General features: G+C 38.1%; 2 protein-coding genes across 6 annotated transcripts in view; both read right to left on the reverse strand.

The window, feature by feature from the left end:
* Positions 1 to 443: 443 nt before the first annotated feature.
* Positions 444 to 3,043, reverse strand: rassf10b (Ras association domain family member 10b). The gene has a single exon (XM_056749632.1). It carries the CDS (start codon positions 2,834 to 2,836, stop codon positions 1,472 to 1,474), a length of 1,365 nt encoding a protein of 454 aa, XP_056605610.1. The 5' UTR covers positions 2,837 to 3,043; the 3' UTR covers positions 444 to 1,471.
* Positions 3,044 to 4,582: 1,539 nt separating this feature from the next.
* The window catches only part of tead1b (TEA domain family member 1b), a 56,123-nt gene continuing 34,529 nt past the window's right edge, over positions 4,583 to 26,176 (reverse strand). Inside the window, exons 4-15 of one of the 5 annotated variants that reach the window (XM_056741669.1) lie at positions 21,788 to 21,852; positions 19,658 to 19,720; positions 19,503 to 19,565; positions 16,965 to 16,976; positions 15,035 to 15,169; positions 14,716 to 14,762; positions 13,916 to 13,971; positions 13,715 to 13,839; positions 12,633 to 12,806; positions 10,799 to 10,939; positions 10,213 to 10,365; positions 4,583 to 7,601 (exon numbers count right to left, since the gene is read on the reverse strand). In XM_056741669.1, coding sequence (XP_056597647.1) covers positions 7,488 to 7,601; positions 10,213 to 10,365; positions 10,799 to 10,939; positions 12,633 to 12,806; positions 13,715 to 13,839; positions 13,916 to 13,971; positions 14,716 to 14,762; positions 15,035 to 15,169; positions 16,965 to 16,976; positions 19,503 to 19,565; positions 19,658 to 19,720; positions 21,788 to 21,852 — 1,148 coding nt within the window. In that variant the 3' untranslated portion in view covers positions 4,583 to 7,487. The remainder of the gene's footprint in view (positions 7,602 to 10,212; positions 10,366 to 10,798; positions 10,940 to 12,632; positions 12,807 to 13,714; positions 13,840 to 13,915; positions 13,972 to 14,715; positions 14,763 to 15,034; positions 15,170 to 16,964; positions 16,977 to 19,502; positions 19,566 to 19,657; positions 19,721 to 21,787; positions 21,853 to 26,176) is intronic. The other 4 variants (XM_056741744.1, XM_056741826.1, XM_056741904.1 and 1 more) reach the window with 4 other exon arrangements.

Genomic DNA, 26,176 nt, shown 5'->3' on the forward strand with positions numbered 1-26,176 from the left:
TGTGCAAAAATGAAATGTGTACCTCCACAATTGTGGCCCGCCAGTCGTTCCTCTGGGAGAGGATAGTTACGTAAGAATTTAAGCCACCAGCAACTTGCCTACCCTGTTCCCTCACGGTTACCCTTTTAGACAGCAAGTTTCCTTTCAGTCTGAACAAAGGTGTCACAACAATGCAACCAGGGAAACATATGCCACAACATAGCCCTGTAGTGAAAGATCAGGAACAAACTGAATGCCGTTTTAAGAAACATAGTAAACAACATAGTATTAGCATTATACTTTATATAGTACATGTAAATCACGCCATAGGTGTGTGTGTGTACAGCTTAAGACACCATTTCAAAATGATTACTTACTGGTATATGTTTAGGTCAAATACTTTTTGTTTCATCCTATGAACTACTAACAATATTTCTCTCAAATTTCAAATACAAAAAATATTCTTTCTATTTGTATTTATTTGCAGAAAAATGAAAACTTGGGAAACAGGTCAAAATAATAAAACAGATGCTCTGTATTGTCTCAGACCTCAAATAGGCTACTGCAAAGATAACAAGTTCATATTCACTTTTAAGCAATACAACAGAAATATTTGAACATTTAGGAAAAGTTAAAAAATATTTTTTTATGTGATAACCTCGAGTTCATCACAGTTTTCATGCTGTCTTTCACATTGCTGTCGGAAGACTTTGTCACTCCTGAGGTTTGATTTTGTTGAAATTCAACAGACACTGGACTGGAATGGCCACCGTGCATTTAAAAATGCTGATTAAATAAAAATATGGAAGGGTATATTTTCATGCTATATGTGAAATATGACATGCCACGTCCTTATTTTATGATATTCACCCTATCAGTGCACACACCAGGTCAGAACTGTTTTAAAGTATAAATAAATGAGAACTTTCTTCAGTATTTTACATAATCACAGAATCTTATTGCTTTATCGTAACATTCTCAACATTGACGTTTGTACAGTTGTAAATACATGGAAGCCCAGTGAAATATTAAAATATAATGAAAAATCCACATCTGTGTTATAAACAACGAAGAGCTCATAAAATGACAATGAATTACAGACTTGCTGATATGTCACGAGCAACAACAAACGGGCATATCTTTAGCACCATAATTCAGTTTTTATGAATAATGAATTTCCAGGACAGCCTTGATAAGGTCTTTTACACATAGTAGGCTATAAAGTGTAAATAATAAAATGATATAACCCAAAGTAAAACAAAAATTTTTACATGTAAGTGTACAGTAAATAATGGTCCTAATCATACCATGTGCAGATCCAACAAAGTATTGTAACGATTCTTCATCTAGATGAAATTAACACTGATTATTGTAGATTATCATGAATAAAAGAAAACAACTTTAAGTGCATAGTTGTGTTCTCACTTTGTTACATTTTGACAATCAATTATCCAGCAATTATGAATACAAGCTGTGGTGATGAAACAGGAATTTACACTAAAGATTCAAAGATGGCTGTGATATCCGAGTCTTGACTATGCATTGAACTGAGTCCCGTATCTGAATCGTCATCGTTTATGTCATTTGTTTTCGCAAGTCCTCGTGCCTGCTCGACCCAAATACTGTCTCCCTTCAGTGGCGTCAGTTCTTCCGTTTCTATCTCGTTTCCTTGCAGATCATCCTCAATATCCTCCTCAAAATCCACACAGTTCACTTTCTTCAGCACATCCATCAGCTCTTTCTCTTTCGCATTCCAAATCTCATCGGTCAAGTCCAAATCATTCTTTATGGCCTCCAAATCCGTGTTCAACCGCAGACCGATGTACAAACTCGTGTCAAGTTGGGTTCTGATTCTCTCTTCTTCCAAAACCAGCTCATTTTCAGAAGATACGTCCGCCACGGTAAGTCCAGCATCACTTTCTTGAGTTTGACTCGTAACCGTGAGAGATGCATCGGCGGAGATGGTTTCAGGGTCTTTATTAGAAAGCTCCTCGTGTCGTCTTTTCATCCACCTTTGATTGAGTTCTTCCTGAATCTCAGTCGTGATACTCTCCATAAGAGTTTCTTGTTCAGCTAGTTGTTCCTGTAGTTTGATCATCTCCTCACATCTCTCGGCATATTCCTCGAACTGGGCAAGGGCTTCTGCCGAACTTACGTCGTCCCCCTCGCCGAGCAGAGCTTTATCCGGGTTCGTGTCCACTAAATACGTATCCTGGACATAATTTATCCCGTGCATCTTCATTCTATCAAAATGAACTTTAGCCTCATACCTGTCGATCTCCATGTCAAGCTCTTTAATCCTCTGAACCTGCTGACGGATGGTGTGGTCTTGAGATACGACCAGGTGCACCATGGTCTCCATCTTCTCCATAGATGATGCGTCCTTGGACACAGACTGAGCCTTTTTCTTATTGATTTTATCCAACTTTCTAAAGGCTTTCCTGACGATCCGTCGTTGTTTCTCTTGTGACAGAGCCATGGTCACTTTCGCGGTCCCCTTGTACGCGCACGGGCTCTCCTTGCTGAGCACGACGCGCGCCTCCGCGCTCCGCGGCCCGCTGCTGGGCACAGACGCTTCGTTTTTCACCAGCACGAACCTGACGTTTTCCTGCTCCTCTCCCCACGCGCTCCACAGGCGCATGATCTTGGTTTTGTTGGGTAAAATCCGTTCAAATCCTCTCCATTTCTCCACAATGCAGTAAGACCGAGGAGAGCCCGAGAGAGAGAGATCAACCAAGTTCTGTTCATCCAGTAAAACCCGGATCACATCCGCGCAGGTCGTCCGCTTGGTTAAACCCGACACGAGCTTCTCTTCGCGACAAACCCACACAGATATTTTACTTTCCTCTGCCTCCATCTCTTGAACTCACTGTCTGTGGAAGTTTTGCGGAGAAGATTATTCCGGATAAATAAAAAGAATGAAAAATAAAGATTATTTGGAAAAAAGTACTTTTCAGTATTAATAAAATAGTCGGATAATATTCTAAAGTGTTGAAAAATGTAATGGTAAGTCATTTAGCCCTCACGCAGAGTCCTTATGTGTTTGTCTCTCTGAGTGAATGAGACGGGACAGCGCTTGTGCTGAAACTCCTCTGCTACGATCACGTGACGCGCAACTCTCTTCCTATTACACACAGCCTGCTTAGTTTCATACGTGCACATTTAATGAGCTTATTTCCAAAACTAAGTTTTTACAAAAGTTTTCAAAAGTCACGTTTTTATTGCGTTATATATGTGTTGAAGAAAAGTTATTATTACTTAATCAAAACAACTCAACTGCAGTTTTACTGATAGGCCTATTCCTTTGAATGCACAATGAAAATGAGTTGCTTTTTTAGTTAAAGTTATCTTTCTCTGCGTATTAACTTTTTATAGATTTAAATAGTAAAAATGTTTTGTATAAAACTGCAAATAAAACATTAGAACCATGTTATGGCTCCCGTTGTTATTGTGAAGGATACAAAACATGAAAAATATATATCATATATCACTGATATAAAACATGAAAAAGCCTACAGTCAATTTAGTTGTAAATTGTGAGTTTATTGTTGACAACTCAGAAAAGTTTCCCACTTACCCCGTGAGAAAAATCATTTCATGGCTCCAATCATAACCTCTCTGCACAGCATTTATATTAGCCTGCTTTACCAAATGTGTAAGATCTGTGGATTTGTTAGTAAATGTTATAACTGTAATAATTTAATTCATTCTTGACTCATCAACTCATTGTTAACCTGAGAGGCAAGCCGACAATATTTGGATAAGCAACCAGTCGAATACACTCACTGTAAATCTGACAAAACGTCTTTCAGATACCTACTGGACAGAGTCCATTGCCTGCAATGCTCCTAAAACAACTCGATTACTCTCAATTTAGTTACTGAGAATGTACAATTTTGTGCAGTTTTGCATTTGACCCCATAAGGTTTCAAAGCGCAACTGCGCCCTCTAGCGTGTGACAGCAACCATTACGTTTAGAAGATGAAACAAGGAACAATTTCCGCTTTAAAAGTACACAGTGCGTGATTAAAACCTAAAAATAAAGTCTTAACATTGTGCTTATTCGTATTCACTCATAAACACTAAACTTAAAGTACGACCTCTAATTTAGACCAACATAATGTTCATTTTAAAACATTGTTTAGGCCTTTCCAGGCCATTTTATCTGTTATATGAAAACCTAAACTTAGCGTTAGGTCCACTGACAGGCTATGAATAAAACGAGTCGTCCTGTCACCTTTTAATCAGTAAACATGCGACCACTACAAAACATCTATTTGGAGACCCCTGCCGTTCATTGTTATAAACACTGTCACAAATGACAACATCACGCCCCCTAGTGTTCAGTGATCATATTACGTTAACTACTGCTACGCGGATCAATTTTGCCTGTCATTTTTTCATCTTATAAAAAGTAGATGCATTATAATGATAAGGAGAAAGGTGGCACTAGAAGGCGCTTCACATCCATGCTTGTGAGTAAATTAAAAATACTTGCTTTAAAATAAAGCTGTTGTTTAAACACCTTTTAAGTCCCCATGCATGGAATAAAAAAATAATATTTTCAAGCCTTCATGAAAAAAAACAGGTGTCAAAGACCATGTGCATTTTAAGTATTTATTTTATTCAATATCGTATACATACAAAGTATCTAGAAAGCTACAAAATATCTACCACTTTATCAAGAAGGCATCAAAATGTTACGGAGCAAAGACAGAACAATTGCGATAAAGAACACACACATAGTAGGTTGATTTTCTCTTCTGTCGGACCTGCTCCAATGCTGTTTTTCCATCATCGGGGATACTAAAAGATATCACACCTTTGTACCAAGAAAAGCCAGAATATATAATTTTATACAAAGCACCTTTTTACAAAAAGAAAAAAATCTCTGCACACAAACCCAATATCTTTTAACGATACTATCTGAACTAGATAAAGGTCCACTTTAAAGCCAACATCTTAAATGGTAATGAACATACGAGGTACCAGTACCTACACACAGACAAAACAGAAACGATCAAAAATATGAGTTAAACTGCTGACATACTGTAGTCCACGTTCCATTAAAATCCTTGTTTAGTGTCCATGACAAGCAAAATAATGTCCATTTAACATTCATCATATTAAAGGCATTAGGTCTCAGGCCCCATAAAGGGCACTGTTAAGGAGGGACAGACGGAACAAACGCAACAGCAGCGGAACAGTATCGCCACCTGAACGGGCTCTGAAGTCATCACGAAACCATCGCACACATGTAGAACAATACAGGAAGATCTCTAAAAGTCATTTATGAACCATGAACGATAACAAAGGGTGCGGGAGAACACAAAACAATCAACATCATTTGCCATTTTGATATCAAGCGTACTTGACTCAACAGTTTACTTTAAGCAGTACAACATAAAGAGCGGTAAATCTCACTTTGTTAATGGTTCTTTTAAAATCGTCCACTTAAACGAACAGTTTGAATAAATTATGTAGCGACGATGATATGATTTGGTGAAAGCCAGCTTTTATCCGTCAAGGATTTTCACGTGACCTCATAATGTGGTTAGAATCCTTTCCTACTATCTTTGCTGAGGATTGAGGAGTAACACACTTTTAAGTCACTTAATATAGTGTTTACTATATTTCTAAACAAAAACAAAGAACATGGCTGAAAATCAATAAGGAAAACAACTTTTTAGCATTCATAATCTCAATGGTGCCGTGAAGTTTTTCACTTATGCAATCTGATCATGCACTAGAAAAGTAGCGAAATCTCTGTCTCATAGAAGAAAAACCACCAAATCAAATGCTAATAGAAATTTGTCAAATATTACATTTCTTTGTTTCAGTCCATATCCACTCACTAGCCCGTGTTGATTTATCTATAAAATTTTATGAAGGCAATGTGGTGAATATTTTACCTACATCCACTTATTTGGTTTTTGATCATCTTCGTAACGCAAAATAACGTTTGTCTTTTCTAAGCTGGAAAAATCTGAACCAAAGGCACTTTCATGCTACAGTGCAGGACATAAAGAGGAGATAAATGCATCTCCACAAACTTTTTGGTGTTTTGGTTATAAGAAAGGCAAGATCGGATAGTTTTGTATCTCTTAAATCTATTATCTGACATTTCGGCGAGATGTAGTGAAAGATCAACCAAATGTGCACGCAGGCCAGTGCTCAATAATAAAGATGACAGGTATAATCTTAGTGTTATTTCCCCCCTAAAAATACTCTCCGCGTTCGCTTTATACACTAAGGCACTGTTGCTTGTATTGTTACACTTTGGCAGTTTCGTACTGTACAATTCCTTCAACATGTGACAATGACAAGAACGTCTTCCAGCTTAGGAAAGAGGTCACAGTTTTAGTGGCTTCTTTTGGAGTTCACACAAACATCTTTAAGGCTTGCAGTCTTAGAAAACGATTAGGCCACAGAGACGCAGGCTGTGTGGGAATGACAAAGGCAGCAAAGAACTCTGGGATAGGATTAATTTCATAACTAAATCCGTATAGAAGACGGACAATCCGTGATATACAGTAAGCTGACGGATGGGCTTGGTGGCTTCCTCAGCGCGTCTGAGAAACAAATGTCCTGCTGAAGAGAAAATCTAAGTCCAGCAATTGAATCCAAGTGCTCGGGTAAAGTTGACGGGTTTATCCATCAACCCCGGTAGTTAATACAGTGCTTCTTGAGTTACGGGTACTCTTTTAACACAAGCATGTCGGTAGAAGGCGTTTAGCTGTACAGGAAACAGTAAGCGGGTCAAATCTCTGCGTTATCTTATTGCAGGTGAAAATAGAGAAATGTTGGTCAAATGTTGTGTTATCACAGTGAAGTTAATCCTCAGGATGTCGACAAAAGACACAAATGAACAAAATCATAGATTTTTTCAAGGGCTGGGCTTCTGAATTCCCTGAATTCTCTGAACGTTCTGAATGCAGGAACTGTTGTTTTGTGATGGCCACAGGAATCTTTACTTTGACACCTACAGTAGCATTCTTTTCAACAAATCACAGTTCCAGAAAGACATTTCTCGAATACTTTTTCTTTGGGAAAAACCTACAAGTATGTGAGAACGTTTATACACAGTTACACACACAGATTTATGGCTGAACCCATACGCCTCCATACAAATGACACACACATACCATGTACAGAAGGCTAAAATCGGTTATCTTTTGTGTGAAAACATTCTATGAAAATGTTAAAATGAGGTTGCCTGACTCACTCGACCCAACCCTTAAGTCAAATGATCCTATAACTTTATATGTACAGTTTACGAACGAATGTTGATTCGGCGTTCTTCCACATTCCTGCACGTTTTAAAACATAATACAACTGTACCGCGATTCACAGCTGCAGTTAAACGTCAAACACATGAATAATGAAGAAAAATATATATAATTTTAAGCATCGCCCAAACGTGACGAGATCGTTTTGAGTGAATGTCGAGGAGGCACTGCCACAGTAATGAGGTTGAGAGTCTACTGGATGTGAAAGAGCTGCTTCGTTCATTCCTTCACTAGCCTGTAGATGTGATGCTGGGCTCCGTGCTCACTGTTCGACACCTCAAACACGCAGGCCATGCACAGCAGGGTCTCCTGTGTGTCTCTGTTTGTGACCACCTGAAACCCAAAATGAGAGAAAGCATTACTGTACCATATACACTGGGGTTGCATGAGATTTTTTTAGTGATTTTTTGACAGATTGAAGCTGCAGTACATTACTTTTTTTGTTTAAAAAAAATTCTGTGTTTCTCCATACCATCCTCCAATACTAAACAGTAGTAAACTGATGAGATTGGTTGGTTTGATCACTAAATAAAAAAATACAGTTAATTTGAAAATAAGGTGTTCATTTTTTAAGTTATAATAACTCAAATATAATTATTTTGCAAATAGGTTGTTGGCGTGACATGGTATTTTCACTGTCACACAAGATACAAATTAATAAGAAAAGTATTGTCATCATTTAAAATGGAGTAAATGGTTAAGCTTATGGTTCTCTTACATGGACCTGTTGTTATATAACTGCTTTGTTATTCGATTTTTTTTATTTTGAGCCAAATCTCAAATTTGTCTCAAGCTCAGTAAATTAAAACCTTTATAAATTAAAAAGAAAAGCACAAATTTGTTAATAAATACATCAGGCATTTTTTTTTTGGTAAATGGCAAAAAAAATTACATTTGTGCATTTGGCAGATGCTTTTATCCAAAGCGACATGCATTGCATATCCCATAGCTTTTGTTTCTAAATTTGTGCAATCCCCTTAGATCGAACCCACGACCTTGGCATTGTCAGTGTCATGCTCTAACTTCTAAGCTACGGGAAAGCTTTTCATCCATATATTTCTAAAAGTGTTTGAACTTCATACATTTTGTCACTGAAAAACATGTCCTCTGGTGTTACACCAGATCCTGATTTTAAATCGGGCAAATCCACAAACAACATTAATTTGCTAGAAAGACCCCATTCAAGATCATGTTACTGAAGCCCTTGTGAAGCACATGACGTGTGTACATGGTCAATTTTTGTCAATCTTTTTCAAATATTCCACATTTTTAGAACCACTATAAATTTGTTAAGTTATTTTGTTCTTTGGAGTGACGCCACAAAGCTGTTTTTTTTTATAAAAAAAATATATGTTGAACCACATTATCATGGAAAATTATGCAAATTGTTCTTGCTTACTGCTGTTGACAGGTTAGCTAGAAGCAGCAAGTTCATTACCTGAGAAAAAAGACTGAAACATCCTGTGGTGTGACATGTATTGTCCACCGGTGTGACAGATAATGACCACTGGCGACAACTGTACAGTCACACAAGAATACAAGGTCTTTTTAAGAATATTTTTTACTAATTTAATAATAGTTGCTTAAATAATTTATTCATTATTTATTATTTGTGGTTTTCTCAAATTAAATTTTTAAATGAATAAAACGATTTCTGATATTTTTGCAGAAAATGGAATGTTGTAAGTGTCATGAAAATTATATATAAATATTATATTATTATATTAATATATAAATAAAATGTTATACTTGTGTTTTGACAAAGAAAGAATTGAGCGAGACATAGAAAATATTTCTACATTTTCCATCGGGAAACATTTTTACCTTTTTCCTAGATTTTAATGTTTCGTCTATGAATTTATTAATCTATATCTATACATTTTGAAAAAATGGTCAAAGTTAAATAAAAAAAAGTGTAATCCCTCTCAATTAATACAATTACAACCGTTTCTGTCCTTTGGTGACATAATGTCCTATGGTGTGACACACAAAAGAACCACAAATTTGTTTTTATTTCATAATATCTCAAAGAACAGTTTGGGTATTGCAGTAGGGGAGTTAAAGTCATCACTCATCTTAAAATAGTAGAATTTTTAGCAGTTTTGAAAGGATGACCGCTAATGAACTTTTCAGTTTCTCTCACAACCATCGTGTCGCTATACAAGACATTTTGAAACCACTAGGCTTATTGGAGCCCATTTAATGCATTTGAAAACTATACCAATATGGGCAGGATGAGAAAATTTGAATTTAATTAACTTTCATTTCCAGTTTAATATTCCATTAAATATTGAAATAAACATTGATTTAAAAAACATCACGGTAATATAGCAAAAATTGTAAATGGAACCATTGAATCATTGGGGAATAAAATTATGTATTATAAAAAACACGATTCAATCAACTTGATCTCAGGTTATACCAAAAATGTTTTTTAAAGTTTCATTGATATATTTTATTGTGCGTTTCAAAATGTTCAATCAAACACACCTAATGGACAAAGTTTAAAGCTCTCGTCTTAATTCTATTGTTAGGTTGGTGATCATTCACTGTTGTCTACACCAGGACAAATTAGCATTTGCATTATAAACACGTCAATCATTAAAAGTGATCTTAACAAATAACATCAGGCGAGAGTCAAAACACACAGAAGCAGGTTTCCCTCGACACCTCCCACCAGCAGAGTGACAGGATGTGAGGAACTGAAGGGAAAGGAAGTGAACAGGGACCGTACACACCCACCAGTGCATTAGAAAGACATTCACTATAGGGCTCTAATCCTCATGCGTATGACTGTTAAAAGAGGTTTTACTCCCCTCTGCAGGAGATGATCAGACTCAAAACAGCACCACAGGAACGCTGGGTCATCTCTGCTTGGGCTCCACCCTCCACTGACAAATCTCACTGATTGGTTTAAAGATGACTGATAAACAAGCACACTCACCAATAAGATGGTGAAGTTCTCCAGTACGCTGTTCATCATGTACTTCTCAGGCAGGTGTTTGAGTTTGTGGATGAAGTTGATCATGTATTCACACATGGGAGACCGGCTTATCCTGTAGACAAAGCGTCCGTTCTCAAAGCGAGCGTACTCCGTCTGCGAGGAGAGAGTGAAGAAAATGAAAACAAAACTAACAAAGTACCACGGTAATACCATATTTTTTTGGGGGACAGCCCAAAAGCATTAATTGATGTCCAATTACAAATAACAAAATAAACCATAATATTCATACACAATCCCATAGTTTACAAACAATTTTACTCCAAGTCAGTGATGTGATGAAATGGAAAGCAAATGCACACCTTAACCAAACGTCTCCTACTTCTAATATTATTGTTTTTAAAAAATCTTCTTTGTTTCTACTTTTATTTCCCTTAAAGCATTTTAGGAGAAACATCTGAAACTAAGTTGATAATTAAGAAGCAGAACTGTCTCTTAATCTATAGAAAAAGAGTACAGCTGGACAACATCTGCTTTGGCTGTTACAGCTGGAACTCTACAAAAAATGTGAGGTATGGTCGATGCGTACCTCTACTTTCTCTACAACCTGTTTGCCGAACGAACAAACTTTGGTGGAGCAGGTGATGGTCATGTTCTCCGGGCTCTCGTATTGACTGCTCACTCCATAGAAGCCCCCAGATTCATCCAAAATGTTGCAGTTCAAGTCCGCCTGAGAACCAATAAGATTAGAGCTTTTAGTGACTATAACACTAACATTTAATGTTTAGATCCAAACATTGTTTCAACACAAAACCGCCATCTAGTGGCAACTTTAAGCATTGTTATAAATCAATTTGCAGTCTGTTCTCCACACAAATCCAATGCCACAAGTCATTTGGAGCCCTTTCATGTTCTTTTGATTACTTTTACACCTTGATAGTCGTGTTCATATAATAAAAAAGACCACGGAGACCACTGAAGAAAGAAATTAATACAGTACAAATTTGCATGTGGGTGAGTAGAAACAGAATTTCAATTTCTGGGAAAACAATTCCTTTTATCGCGTCCAGATTAAAAGCTTGAGTTTACATAATATATGTCTCTGCACTGTGCTTATTTATTTTGCATTTATAAACGCGTACACATACATGTATATATTTAGGAAATATCGGCATGTACATATTAATATTTTAATAGCATTTAAAGTATATATAAAGGTGTTTTCCATCCATCCATCCATCCATTTTCTACAGTTTATCCGAACTACCTCGGGTCACGGGGAGCCTGCGCCTATCTCAGGAGTTAAAGGTGTTTTAATTTTTGTAATTTTTATACATGGATCTGTATGTGCTTATAAATACAATATTCATATGAACAAGTGCAGATATATTATGTAAACGCATTGTGATTAATTGTGGATCTGTGCTTCGACAAATTAGGACATTTTAGTTGCTTTTATTAAAATGCCTTAAATAAAAACATTACTGGTGTGCATCTTGAGACAAAACAATGGAAATTACGTTTTTAAATGGTATGTTAGAGCAATTTATTTTCAGTTAAGTCAGCTTGAACTTTCATTTTAGTCTGGGACAAATCCTAAACCTTGTTTGTGGAAAAAAATGATTTAAGTTAAGGAAGGATAAAAAAATCTCAAAATGTATAAAGCATAGCCTGCTGTCCTCTATTTCAGGGTACCACAGTGATAATAAAACCAGGAGAAGAACTCTCAAATATTAATTTCTGACATACTCGCTTTTTCATTAAGACAAGCCTGTTACATTTTCACATCATATTCAAGAGGCATTATTGTGTAGATCCAGAGTTTCATTTGAAATTCAGATCCCGCTGTCACTTCAAACGGAGCCCAGCTCTGACCACACCGTGCCTCACTTTGTTGCTTGCCGCTAGTTAGCATTTCATAAAACGAATGCAATGTTTGAATAGCTATTAGAGGAGCAACCAGGTCATCCAATTGTTTTGAAATATTAAACTGAATAAGTGAAAGCTTTGATCACAGACACTCCAGCTATGCCGTGCCAAATATAGCTGGCAGTTTGGACGCAAGGAGAGAGCCGTGTTTAAAACTTAAGTGGCACGGCGTCTTTCGGGAAATGCGCAATTATTCATGCATGTAATCACTCGGTGGATAAATATTTGTGATAAAAAAGCAGTTGTATGGGAGGAAAACATGCATTGCGGTAATTTTACTCTCATTAGGGTAGAAATCCGGGGACAGATAGGGTATACAGTACACAGAGCGCTGTGTACGCTGGGTTTTTTTGCGCAACATAAAAAGTACAAGATTGTTCCAGGACTAATTGTACGTTACAATGTCTTCTTTTGTAGTTAATTGGCCCGTGCTTTTTGTGGGGGTGGGCCGTGAATCACTAAACAGATGCTCATTTCCACAGAAATTCACTCACCCAGAACTTTATGAGAAAGAATGAATTCTGAGGACCCTTGCCAAACAGCTCCTTCAGCCCTCCTTTCTTCTCTGGGAATTTGTCATAAATTTGACGAATGTCCACTGACTCGAGCAAGGCATCGCTGTAAGAGTAATTCGTCTGACCGATGTGTACGAAAAGATGCTTGTTATACTGCAGAGAAACACAGAGAAAACATATTGTAAGAAATAAGAAAATTAGTTGCTGACAACAATAATACATTTATTCATCCAAGTTGAAAATTTTAGTACAACTTGACAATAAGTGTGTATTTCTTAACATTAGCTTAATGCATTAGCTTACATAAACTGAAAAAAGAACAATACTTCTACAGCATATATGCATCTAAGTTCATGCTAACTAAAGCATTTATAAAAACATGTTATACTTAAAAGCTGTATCTGTTAACAATATTTAGATAATGCATATCGAACTAACATAAATGTTTTGACATATTGACAACTTACTCGATCATTGTTAGTTAGTCCTTTGTTACCTATTTAATGCATTAAATAAATGAACAAATTATTGGTCGTGTAAATATTATTGAGCTGTATTTCGGTCCAGACAAATATTTGATTTGGAAGAAGAAAAAAATCAGTGGAATTGATTTAATCGGGTTCGGATTCTGTTTGGTACTGCCAATATACAGTTATTCACTTTATGTGAGCTGTAGTCTTCATTTTAAAATAAAACAGAAAGGTGATGAGTTTAATTTTCAACTTTCATGATAGTACAAAGTGTTCTCCAGCAATATAATGATATTATTTGCTATTATAACCGTGAATTTTATAACAGTATCTACAATTAAATTACCGTGCTGCTAACTAATGTCAAGGTTTTTGAAGGCAAACAGGACTTCCAAAAAAGGAAGTTAAATATATTTTATTGTGGGATACCATTACCTAATAGTTGTAAAGTCATAAACTGACAGTCGTTTTGAAGTTTGATTATGACTACATTGATTTATATCCTGAGAATAATGTGCACTGATGAATTGTCCAAAATAATAAATATTTATTCATAAAGAATTAAGGTCTGTTTTCATGGTGAATACTCACAGCATCTGGATCTCTCTGGTGTTCCAGGTAAGCCGAGAACTCTACGAGTCTGAGTTTAGATGTGCCGATAGATCGGCCCTGCCAGGCGGGCGCTGCGGGCACTGGTGCTGCCGGGGGCTCATAGCCTGCGCACAGAATACAATATAAGCCCTTTGCTGAATCTGAAGTGATAAAAAACGTGGCTGACGGTGACCGACATACTTGTGATTGTAGTTGCTGGCTGGAGAGGGTATGCCTGCTGGGCAAATGGCTTGATGCTGAAACAAAGACATAGGAGATGTATAAAAATTATATGTAGAAAATACATAATAAAAAGGATCAAAAAATTATTTAAAAAAAACAGCGCTTCCATTTTTCCTGACAAACTAAAAGATGTAAAATTGAATTTCTATGTATTTAGAATGATGAATATTGAATGCATTTTGCTTGTTGTTTTTTTTAAAGAGTTAACATTCCTTGATTTTTATATTTTGGTTTATGTAGTGAATCACTATGCTGGTACGACAGAACTTGAGACCACAGTTGAGGCTTTTGGGAAACGCAACCCTTTTTGGTGCCCTATTTTTGCCTTTATTCTGTATACTATGTCTTGGTGCTTATAAATTGCAAAAAAAAGCTTGCTATACAAAGACTACAAGGGTTGACTTGTTGTTGGGCACCTACGGTAAACTCACATGTCTGTGGTAGTTGTTTTCCTCATTTAGGAACTCACATTAAAACCATTGGCTTCGAAATTCACCTTTGAGGTACAGTACAACTATCTGTCATTTATGTGGTAGAACACAACAGGAAAGTCTCTTTATGTAATGTTAACCGCAGACCTTCCTTTACTCATGAACCCAAAACCGCCATTGTAAAACCAACAGGAAATTCCCAAGGGAACTCAAAACTATAGGACTAAAAAGCATTAAACTTTGGTGGAGAAAAAGAACTAGAATGTTTCATATTGTAAGTTCTGTAAAAAAAACATTTAAAGTTGAAGGTAAATAAATAAAACTCACTCTTGAGATGATCCAGGCTGGCCTGTGGATATCATGCCCTGCCAAATCTAGATAACAAATACATTTAAAAAAAATGTAAGACACTAAAACACGGCCTATCAATGCTCACACACACCATCTGCACACTCCAGATATAACGCTGATTGAAAAATGAGGTGTACTATGTGCCATGTTTAGCAGTTATCTTGACTTCGGCATTAGTGGCCTTATCAGATGAGGTAAGGTTTGTAATGGGATTGGACCTGAATGGATTGGCCCGGCGGCCAGCCGTGTGACTGAAGTGCGGTCAGTGATTGGTGGGTGACAGAGGCCGTCTTACCCCTGCTGCTCCCGGGAAGGCTGGGCGCGGGATACCCGGCAGACCCAGCTTGTTGTGGATGGCTGTGGCGGAGACGATCTGGGCCGAAGACATGGAGGCCATGCTCTGAAGAGCTTTGTCCTTCACGCTTTGATCCTTTAACAGCATTTACAAGAGTTTAATACTCAGAAAGGGTATGAATGGGGAAACTAGGGGTGAACTGCAAAAACTGATTTCTTATCTAATTTTCGTATCATTTTCCAGAACAAATATCTAAACATTCTTAAATTAGGATACATTTACTTGAGAAGCAGAATCGTATTTTCGGATAAATTATCAAAATAAAGAGAGTATATGATTAAAACAGGAATAAATGTCTGGATTAGAAAAAAACTTTGGCATAAAATCGAAGTAACGATTGCATTATTTTGCGTATTGTGACATATCCGGGTGAAATGGCTTCTGAAATGAGAGAAACTGTAGTGCAGGACTTCCCACATGGAGAACTGATTGGATCATTGGCAGCCGTTTCTAACAAAATGGAGGCAGATTTGACTTTGCCATGGATTTCGAGGGGGAGGAGGTCAATTTTGTTTTAAGATTATGAATAAAAAAATAATGAAGTGCACAGATAAGTCACTTATCAAAATGACTACAACATTCCACAAAAAATATGACTTTTCCATTTTGATTGTATGCTGTCTTTAATTTTGTACCCCATATTCTCATCTTGTTGTATGCATAAAGTCTATTTAGATATTTTTTCATGTGAAGTCATTTTGCTTTTCAGGGTTTGTCACTTGATTTAAGAATGTTTCGATATTTGTACAAGAAAACGAGACAAAATGATTACGACATTTATTTTCGCAGTGTGGTCTGGTACACAGCTCCTCAACAGAGACTAAATCTTAGACGACTCGTGCAAATGCTACAATTTTACGTTTTTTTCTTAAGAAAAATTATCAGTACAATGGCAACATAATCGGTATGGTCACAAATGGTTTTTAGTGATGTTAATAATAACTATTATCCGCATTGAAAATAAAAGTTATCTTTGATTTGCTATATTTTCTGTACCAAATGAAAACTGTGACAACAGAACTGTGACACAAACCGAGCTGTGAGAAATGAGAACAGTTTCACCCCTACAGAGAACAAATATTGAACACAGGAAGACAAGGCAGCCACACAATCACAAGCACAAGATCCACAGACAGGAAGCATGCTAACATGAATAGCTAAAATGTTTATCAGCCTGCATTGCAGAGGACATAAGATAGCGTTTATTATGAAGTGAAGAGAACTAAACCCAATGGGAAGTGACATTGATATTATTTTATTCCTCAGCCACTGGATAATGATTCATTGTGTCTGTTGGGGCCGGAGGTTAAGAAATCTAAAAAAAATCTGTACTGTATAATGTTCTCATTTGAAGAGCTTGAATCAAGGTCTTCAAACAGTATGCGGAAGAACATGCTGGAAAACGGGGTGAAGGACACCGTTGCTTCCTCCTTAAACATCTGGTTATTGCACAATGAGGTTGAAGATGTAATCTGAATGCAGACTTTTAAAAATGCAAGCACAGATGACTTTATAAAACTGCTTATTTAGTTAACTGTGCACAAGTGTATAAGCCTGAATGCTAAAAAGGCAAACAAGTGCCAACTCTATAGCGAATAAATGTGTGTTTCAGACTGTTGTCCTGTTTGTGAGCATGCGAAACAGCGTAGCAGCAGAAAAGAAGGCAAATAAAGCATGAACATCAGCATGAATTGAGCCTGAACATGCTGGCAGTAGCTACACAACTATAAATACAAAAAAAGAGAAAGAGAGGCTTAGATCTTCAGCAGGTGTTTAGCAGCTGCTACAGCGTAAGCAAAAGACAAGCTCAGCAGCTCAGCCAGACGAGCGACACGTCAATGCACATTCAGCACTAAAAACTCATACTTACCATGCTTGTCACCTAAAAACAAACAAACAAAGCTTGTTGTTAATTTATCATCGGCACTCTTAGTTAACATTGCATTCTACATGAAATGGATAGTTTAACCAAAAATGACACGTCATTTCAAACCTGCATGGCTTTCTTTCTTCTGAAGAACACAAAAGAAGATATTTTGAAGAATGTCGGTAACCGAACATTGGTTTCGATCCAAACAATAGAAGTGAATGGGTACCGCCGTTGTTTGCTTGCCAACTTTCTACAAAATATCTTCTGTAGTGGAACACAGAAAGTCACAGGTTTGAAATGACAAGGGTGAGTAAATTTTCATTTTTGGCTGAACTATCCCTTTTACATTTACACAAAACAGCTGTTCCTGATGAAATCCCCAGTACATGTTGTTTTTTGGATTTAGAACAAGATGTCGGTCAAACACCTTCACCAGGAAGACTATACTTGTCAACCAGCTTACACAATGCTTAAACCGGATATCTTCCCATCTTGAACATTTTGGGGTGTAAACAAGTTGCAAGACACCAGCACTCACCGGTATTAAAATAACTTTTCAGAATGATAGTAATACAGTGACCAAACTGTTGGTGACCTTAGATCACAATGCTTTCAAAAAGCACCTAATCATTTCAACAAAATGCACCCAGTGATATTCTTGAAAATAGATTTGCCAAGACCTCTGCAGCTAAGATTAAACTCCAATGCGAGATGAACTACAGAAAGCATCTTTAGGCAAGATACATAGCTGATAATATGCCGGTTTGAGTTCACGGTGGCTGGGGTTTCATTACAGACCAGCTCAAAGAGTAGCACCATAATGACAGTCATTTCAGTGAACATATCTCAGATAAGAGCACACTGGGCGGGTTTACTATAATGCTACGCAGCAAATGACAGAAAGGAGACTCAAATTCTTCCCCGTTCCTGATTTCTAATTTGCTTTAGATGAGAGCAGATAAAGATCCATACAAAAGCTGGCTGTTTTTACTCTGGCAGCCGCCAGTGTCCCTGAAAGACCAGCCATTCACAGCGCAAACGCACACAGATGCTCGCACACGCACGCACGCTCTCTCACAAACATAAACGGAGGAGTCATTAATCTATCCGAGTAAACTGGGAACTGTGGAAAAGTGTGTTGGTCAAAAGGAGTTAGTCATTACCTCTGAAAAAGAAAGGGAAAGAAACAAGAAGGCAAGAGAGAAGTCAGACCAACCTTGAGGTCTTTTCTGTAAACAGAGACATTAGGAAACGACCCTTGCAGATGTGTCTTAAATGACAGGTCAATTTATTATCAGATTATGTATTCCACAAAAGGCTTCCTTTTTAGTAGGCAGCATCTTTTGTGGAGGAGATGTATTTGATGTAAGGTGATTATATGCGGCACACTTTGCTGTTTACGCGGCTGAATCACACCGGGGGGGGGCGCTTGGAAATGGTGGGCGCATTTGGGAGGGGTGATTTCGCTGTTTCATTAATGCAGCAGGAGGAAAGTGTTTGACGGCCAGTGGGTTATTGGGAAAAAAGCCAAGAGAGAGAGAAAAGAGGGAAACGCCACAAAAAGCATCCAAGCGACAGCTCTAATGGGCCTCTTTGGTGTGGACTTCTAGTGCAGAGAGTTTGAGGAGAACAGGTGACCTCATTAAACTCCGGGAGGAATAAAGGCAAAGCGGCGCTTGTTGTGCTCTAGACCCTAGCGCTGTTCCCTGCGGTCGTGTCGCGTTTGCTACAAGCAGTGCCCGAAATCCTGCTGACCTCCAGCTCTCAGCCTCTCTCATCAAAGAAAGCATACTGCCAGCTTGAGAAAACACATACCAAACACATCGCACACATGCAAACAAGACATTCACAGGACCAGCAAAGTGTCTGATGGTTTTAAGGTTCGCTTATATTGTTTTTTTTTTGTTGTTGTTAAAAATTCTCCAAAATTTAAGTTTAACCATGTAAACCAGATTATAGAGAGAAGCAACTCAACAATAAAATGTTATGTAGCGTTATTTGATGTAAGACTTCTGTATGCCGCCAAGATGGAATACATTTCGCGTTGTGAACATTTCTAAAAATACCCACAGTCCCCTAAATTAGAGGGGTGGAAAATTCTGGGATTTATAAAACCTCAGTTCCAACTCGGCAAGCATTTATTTCTGCATTATGGAACAGATTTGTAATAGTTACCTTCACTCCCCAAATAACATTGAATATCTCATTCGTATTAATTCCTGAAGCATTTACTTCTTTTCCTGCACTCCCGCTACATTTACTTTCAGGAAGATGTATAGCGTTAAAGCCTCAAAGCACAAACACTTTGTGGTCGCCGACATGCAGAGGAAAAACAGTCATTGACACGAGCGTGGAAGGAAGATGCACACGCGGACTGGATGAGGGGTGGAGGTGCTGAATTATGTATGTTAAACAGGCCGTCGCAAGCGAGCGATCTAGGTTACGAGAATTAGAGCGACAGGGCATTCACTTGCATCACAAGGAAACAGGAAGTGAGAGGCATGGCAACCACGAGCACAAAAGCAGAAAAGCGCATACCTTTAGCTTGGAATGAAACTCACGAGATTTCCTTCTGGCAAGAACCTGAATGTGACTAGACACCTGCGGGGTAGGGAAGGGGAGGAAAACAAAGGAACAGCCTGTAACCATGGCGATGAAAAGCCCCCCCAGCAACTGGGCAGAGCCAGACGTACCTTGATGGCAGCTTGGATTTCTCGAACTTTCTTTCTTGCTAAGACCTGTATGTGACTAGACACCTCCAGTTTTTCAAACAAAAAGAAAAGAAAACCATAAACAATTGTAGACAATTTTTTTACAAGCAGAACATTAGAGGGGGGTTAAGCTCGGCTCTGTTAAAGGGGGAAAGCGTGCCAAAGGCTACCCGACGACCCGCTCACCTTGCTAAAGTGAGCTGATTAAGGAGTTTGCAGGCGTCTTAAGCACATTAGGAGAGCGCAGATGTGATTTTTTGTGTTCGGAATGAGAATGGCCGCGTCTAGTATTCTTCTGGGAGGAGAGCGAGAGCGGCCGCGCGGGCCCCGGGGCCCCTTAACCGCCGCTCTGCATATTCCACTAAGTCACAGTTGTGTTTGTGAATTATGTACTAATGGGGAATTAATAGTGATGGGAGGCGTGCAATGTCGTAACTAGGCTCCGTCGCGAGAGGTTACGTGGATGGAGTTCCTCATCTTAATCAGGCCAATCATACATAAGTGGCTGTTGAACGGGCCTCATGCTGAACGCGGTGTGTTAATGAGGTCGGTGGTCTCCTGAGGCCCGCCGCTCTCCCCTCTCCAGGCCGGCAAAGTCACATTTACACATATCTCAGCTCCACAAGTGGTCCTTTGACCTTTCCAAATTAATTACAACAATCACTTCAGCGGTTCGGGCTTAGCCAAATGAAATTAGACTTGGATGTGAAAACGTTTGGGTCGATGTCTGGACTTTTCACTTTGCTTTGAGTCTGAGAAATGTCAACAAACATTTTGTTATTTGCATTTTTTGTGCTGTAGGACTGAATGGCTGTAATTGTAAACTCTGTTTTCTGGATTCAATTTGAGGTCCTTCAGCAACTTCAGTGTCAAATAATTATTGATTTATTATAAATAAAAGAAAGTGTGTTTGTACTTGTTATTTAAGTTGTTTGCTGCAGAAATGTAAAGATTGTTTAAACTATCTCCAGTGCTAAAAGACAACGTGCCTATATTTTAAGTAAATCTAGCAGAACAGATATGAGACACAGCTAAGCACAGTCCAATGAAGAATTGAATCTGCATCAACACATATTATATAATGCAACATTCAAATAACATGACATATAAAACAGACATTTTTGAACCGGTCAACTGTGTAATAACATCTGGCCATTTTTATCACACAGTGTTTTGTTTGCTATGTTGACTCAGTGTTTTCAGCCACAGCTGTGGTTTAGCGCCGTGCTCTCATGCAGCTGAATAAAACATCTGCTAGCTAAGCCCAGCGTCGATGGTTCTTCTCTCCTGAAGTGTCAACAGCGTTCTTGCACCCAGCTGCAAAGCCTAACTGGTCCTCCGTGCATGACAATGTGCGTGCATGCGTCTGTGTATAACCTGTCTTTATATGTAGGGGTGGGCGATAAACATAGGCATATAACTAAAATGAAAAAAATTGTATGCATTCGAGTTATGAATTTCTCTATGCATTTCTTTATGCATTCGAGTTAACAGAGTTATGCAAAATGATGCGGTTCATAACTTCAGATTAAGCATTAATAGGCTACAAGTTTAAAAGCAACAGGTGTTTTCAAATTTTATTTATGGGTGAATTAAAAAAACACATATGATCGGTGTCCTTTCAAAATCTTGTAATCTCCATATTTTTAGGAATCCTTATTATTTGTCACTCAGCTTTACAATAATCTAACCAATAAAATGTATTAAAAAGTGATTGTCAACTTAATAATAATAATTAATAACTGTCATCAGTGTTTATTTTATTTCCAGAAAATAAACTAATTTGCACATTTGAGGTTTAAACAAGTATTTTTTTCTAAAAGTTTGGAATGGTGTTCTGCAAGTAAAGCGACTCATTTTTAGTTCGAATAAAAATTGAAGTTCATTACCATCATTGCTTTTTATGTTGACACATTTCATTGCAATTTGTAGTTCTGAAATTTACTTTTCCACTAAAAATGTGCATTAGTTATGATTAACTAATAATTTTTGCTTTTATCGCCCACCCAATGAGTACGTGCAAGTATCTCTTTATGTCTGCGTGTAAGCTGTGAATGTCCCTGCAGAAGCGCAGACAGAAGCGTGCATGCAGGACCACGCGCATTCTCTTACCTGCTTCCTCGTCCGCGTCTTCCCAGTTCTGAGTTTAATGTATCTGGCTATTAGCTCATTCCGACCTACAGGAAAACAAAAGACGACTTCAGTTTTGATGACATTCTCTGTGTATTGTTTTAAAGCAGCTTTAAATAAAACATGTAAGGACAAGAGATACGAACACGGGAAGAAGCGTGCAAGTAACATACTTGGAATCCAATTACCCCAATCAAAGCAGAAACGCATGACCTCGTATTCATATGCATAAGCCAAAATTTCTAAGCATCGTGTTGCAGCCTCTCCCCCGCCAAACAAACAAACAGGGCTAATTTAAATGAAAACACGGCCGTGCGCACTATTACCATGAAAATAGCCCCAGAACTCAGCCTTTCAATTTAATCTAATTTAATCCCAATTTCTTCAAAGCCTCACGTTATGAAAAGAAACGGATCCAGACATTCATACGGTTACAGCAAGTAATGGCAGAGGAAACATATTCATTTAACACACTGCTGTTCTCACTAAATAATAATTAAAGCGTGGTTTTGTAGTGATCTTCAATTAATGGCGGCTCGACACATTCTTGCGCTGCTCTAATTACTAATGCAGGACACAATGACCCCTGCTTAGCCTTTTCATATGTTAATAACATACCGCCACCCCAAAACTATTACACAAATTATAGGTAAGGAGCCACTTTAATTATGTGTCCAACTGTAGCCAACGGTTGCCATAGAGCCCTTGTTTTTTTCCCCCCGGGGCACATTTAATAAAACTAGCTTTTTTAAACATGCGACCGCAGAACTGATGTAGCTACAGTTTACAATTTGCTTTGGAACAACATTAAACTGCGCTTTGCTCGGAGTATAATTTGCATTAAGTAAAAGGAACGGTGAATAGAAACACTGTATATAGACGAATATGAAATATTTAGGCAATGGGCACGCTTTAAATTTGTGTAAGAGAAAAAGGGAGAGAACAAAATTTGAAAATGACTACAGAAAACTGCGAAGCCCAGTGTAACAAACCACTAAGCTACACCTTCAAGAAAGCCCAAATTACAATCATGTCGGGGTGACCCAAGTTCACATGCGAGACATTTTGAGATTACATTACTTTTTTCCTCATTTCTTTACTTGTTATACTGTCTGTTGCAAAGACCATTTAAAAAAGCAGTTGAAATGGCAGCAGATGTGTTCTGGGTGTAGTGTGGGGCGGCTGGCGTGACGGAGGCTGGCCGAGGTCTGTTCTTTGTGAAATGGGCACACACAGAGACGGCAAAGCTGCAGCCTCCACCTGCTGTGCGCTGGGGAAAGCTTGTCGTGTTCAGGTGGGCTGGGTAATTTCTTTTGAGCTTCTGCTATTAGACACACCTGTCGTGTGAAACGGAATCTCTTTCTCGGTCACCTCCTCTCTCTCTCTCTCCCCCTCTCACACACACACACACATATAGTGAAACCCACACACCCAAAGTTGAATGAAGCATTTCATTTCTTGCTGGTGTGAAAAAATCTCACTAATCAATAATTAACCTGATTCTTTAAATACTTTTAAATAAAAATATCAGGAAATATAAAAACATGAAATATTGCATTTTAAAATACATATCGCAACATGATGCTAAAACAAATATGAAATAAAGAGAAACTATTGCAAAAGTAAAAGAATGAAAAGAAATGAATTTTCAGAAGTCATGAAAATCATTTGGTTCCAGTGTTTTTAAAACAAATCTACCCTAACCTGCCTTTCCCAAACAAATTTTGGAAAGATATGTCTGTACAAAAAAGGAAACCCCACACTATGTAGACTCTGGCCTAGTGTGTGTTTCGCAACATAATGAGAAACTCATAAGCCAATGAGAGCGCGATACCAACAGGCGTGATGCAAAAAAAGCAGTTTCTCTTTCCTCACATGAAGCATTTTGTTAAGTCCGTAACAATGGCGGGAATCATGTGACCTCGTGGACAAATAAATAGCATCTTGGGATTTTCTGTTTCAGCCCAGGTCCCCAGCATGCCAACACTGTAATCTCCCCCAGATGAAGCCAGAGCCTCGCCACTTTCAATAATTCACACACTGTGTACACATAACACAACAATGAGGGCATTCATGCAGACGCCTGATTCCTAGATCAAAGCTCACAAACGGCCAGCTGTAAGCATGCTTACTGCTGAATAATTCATTCTTTTCAATGCCTTGAAAAAACCCCGCTCAGCGGGACTTGGCCAGCGCGCTTTCTTTCCTGCGTTTGCCGTTCAAAACAACACTGGCAAAGAGAAATGAAGTCACAAAAAGAAGGACGGCACACACTGGAAGTAAGGAAAGCGATGGAAACAAGCAGCCCCCCATGACGTTAATAAAGTATTCTGTGTTACAGTTGTGTTCAGAAAGAGGGTGAACAGAGGCTCTGCACGTGAACCCCCTTAAGTTTCTCATTTAAAGTATCAAAGGAACAGTCCACCAAAAACTTACATAATTCTTATGTAATGAATTCTGCATGCTGTTATTTTTTTCATTGGTTATTAAATTTACATTTTACATGTACGCATTTGGCAGATGTTTATTCTGAAGTGACAAGGTGTACTGTAAGTTAATGACAGTTCTTGTATGTTAGTGACAGTTAGTTTGACCATGTGAGATGTTGATCTTCAAAAAGATAAAGTACGATTAAAGCACTTCTTTTCAACTACATATTTAAAATGAGCTTAATAATGTTATGTGACATTTTGTAGCAATTTGTCCAACAGGTGCATACAGTAGATGGTACAAATGTTAATTCAGATCTTTCCTTATTTCTAAAACTAATACAAACAATGCATGTTACCCATCCTCTAGTGTTCATGTGTAACATTTACCTTTATTAAACACTAAAATAAAAAATCTATAATTCAAAAAAGGCTGGCAAAAAAGTTCTTCTAGACTACAGGTGGTAATGCACCTTTCCACCATTTGCAAACATCCACAAAATAAAAGTAGATCAAATCAGTAAAGCTCCAAATAAAGGTTTCTAAAATGACCTAAAACTAAAAAGGAGAAATCAGAGATCAAAAACTCATCCATCTTCATTGCTGTTTATGGATTTCTTTTGGTGTTGAACATCACTTGGCAAAGCAGGTGCCTATGCATTAGCGCCACCAACTGAGCTGGAGTATAAAATAAACTGAGCTGGAGTATAAAATAAACTGAGCTGGAGTATAAAATAGTGGCACCAGGTTTTCTACTAGTTGCATTAAAGGTATAAAACAGTAGAAAAAAGAATGACCGCTGAGCAGGAGGTTAAATCGGGAAGGATGTAAGTCTACTGAAAGAGTGCTCCGGTTGTCAGTCAAAACAGCAGGGAAAGGATTAGGTATTTATGACCTGACTCTCCCAAAAGCAAAGCACAGGGAACTGAGCTTGGAAAGGAAAGTGTGCATTCCCCCTCGAGTACGAAAAGGCTTCCCTTCATTTCAAAGACACCAGAGTCCATATCAATAGCTCCTGAAACAGCAGAGGACTCTCAGTGGGGCCCAGCGGTACCCCTAATTCTAGGATTGTCCCCCCGGTTGACTCTTCATTCAATTAGGAATGCACCTCCGCCCTCGGCACCAGCTCCCTCTAAAGAGAGAGAAGCAGAGGAGCAGACTCCCTCCTTGCTTCCCTTCCAAAACCCATCAGCGGTCTCTCCCTAATAAAGACACTAATTTTTGCCCCCCTGCTCTGACTGCACAGATATGCACAGATAGACTTTTGTGCCAACACTAATAATTGTCTCCCTGCTTAGCTAATGTCCAGCTACAATCACACCTCCAGAGTGCAAATTATCAAAGACACACCCGATTCAGAGAAAGACAGCATTGTGAGGGATATCTGTGAGCAGGGTGTGTCTTTAATAATTTGTACTCTGGAGCTGGTGTTTGATTGTAGCTGGACATTAGCTGATGGAAAACAATTAACAGTCTTGGCATAAAAGTTCATCCTCTCATTACATGCGTCCATCATTGCGCTCCTGCATCTCCTTGATGTGATGAGGTTTACACAGCTGCTACGTTTGGGCCCTAACTCCCCCAAGCACCCCACGATTCCCTCCTGGTCCACTTTACCACACATTAACTTTGTCTTACAATGCTGCATCCCACTTTCATGTAGAAATGGTGTCATTACTGAGACTGGCCTGCTTTTACTAGGCTCATCACATTTTATAGAAAAAAAAATTACGAAAAGGATAAGGTTTCATCCGCTGACACACATGCTGGCCCGAAGTTAACTTCAGTCATTGTTTAGTTATAGTATAACAATTTATTTTATATTTCATTTATATTAACATTAATATTTATATGAATATTTCATAATACAATAATTGTATTAAATTAAATTAAATTAAATTAAAACTATTCAACAGTTATTGATTCTTTGCGGAGGTCTACA

The sequence above is a fragment of the Triplophysa dalaica genome, chromosome 1 (assembly GCF_015846415.1).
Source record: "Triplophysa dalaica isolate WHDGS20190420 chromosome 1, ASM1584641v1, whole genome shotgun sequence".
NCBI lineage: Eukaryota > Metazoa > Chordata > Actinopteri > Cypriniformes > Nemacheilidae > Triplophysa > Triplophysa dalaica.

Bases quoted from the DNA above. Each gene is read 5' to 3' on its own strand.
- rassf10b (XM_056749632.1), bottom strand. From the start codon at position 2,836: ATGGAGGCAGAGGAAAGTAAAATATCTGTGTGGGTTTGTCGCGAAGAG.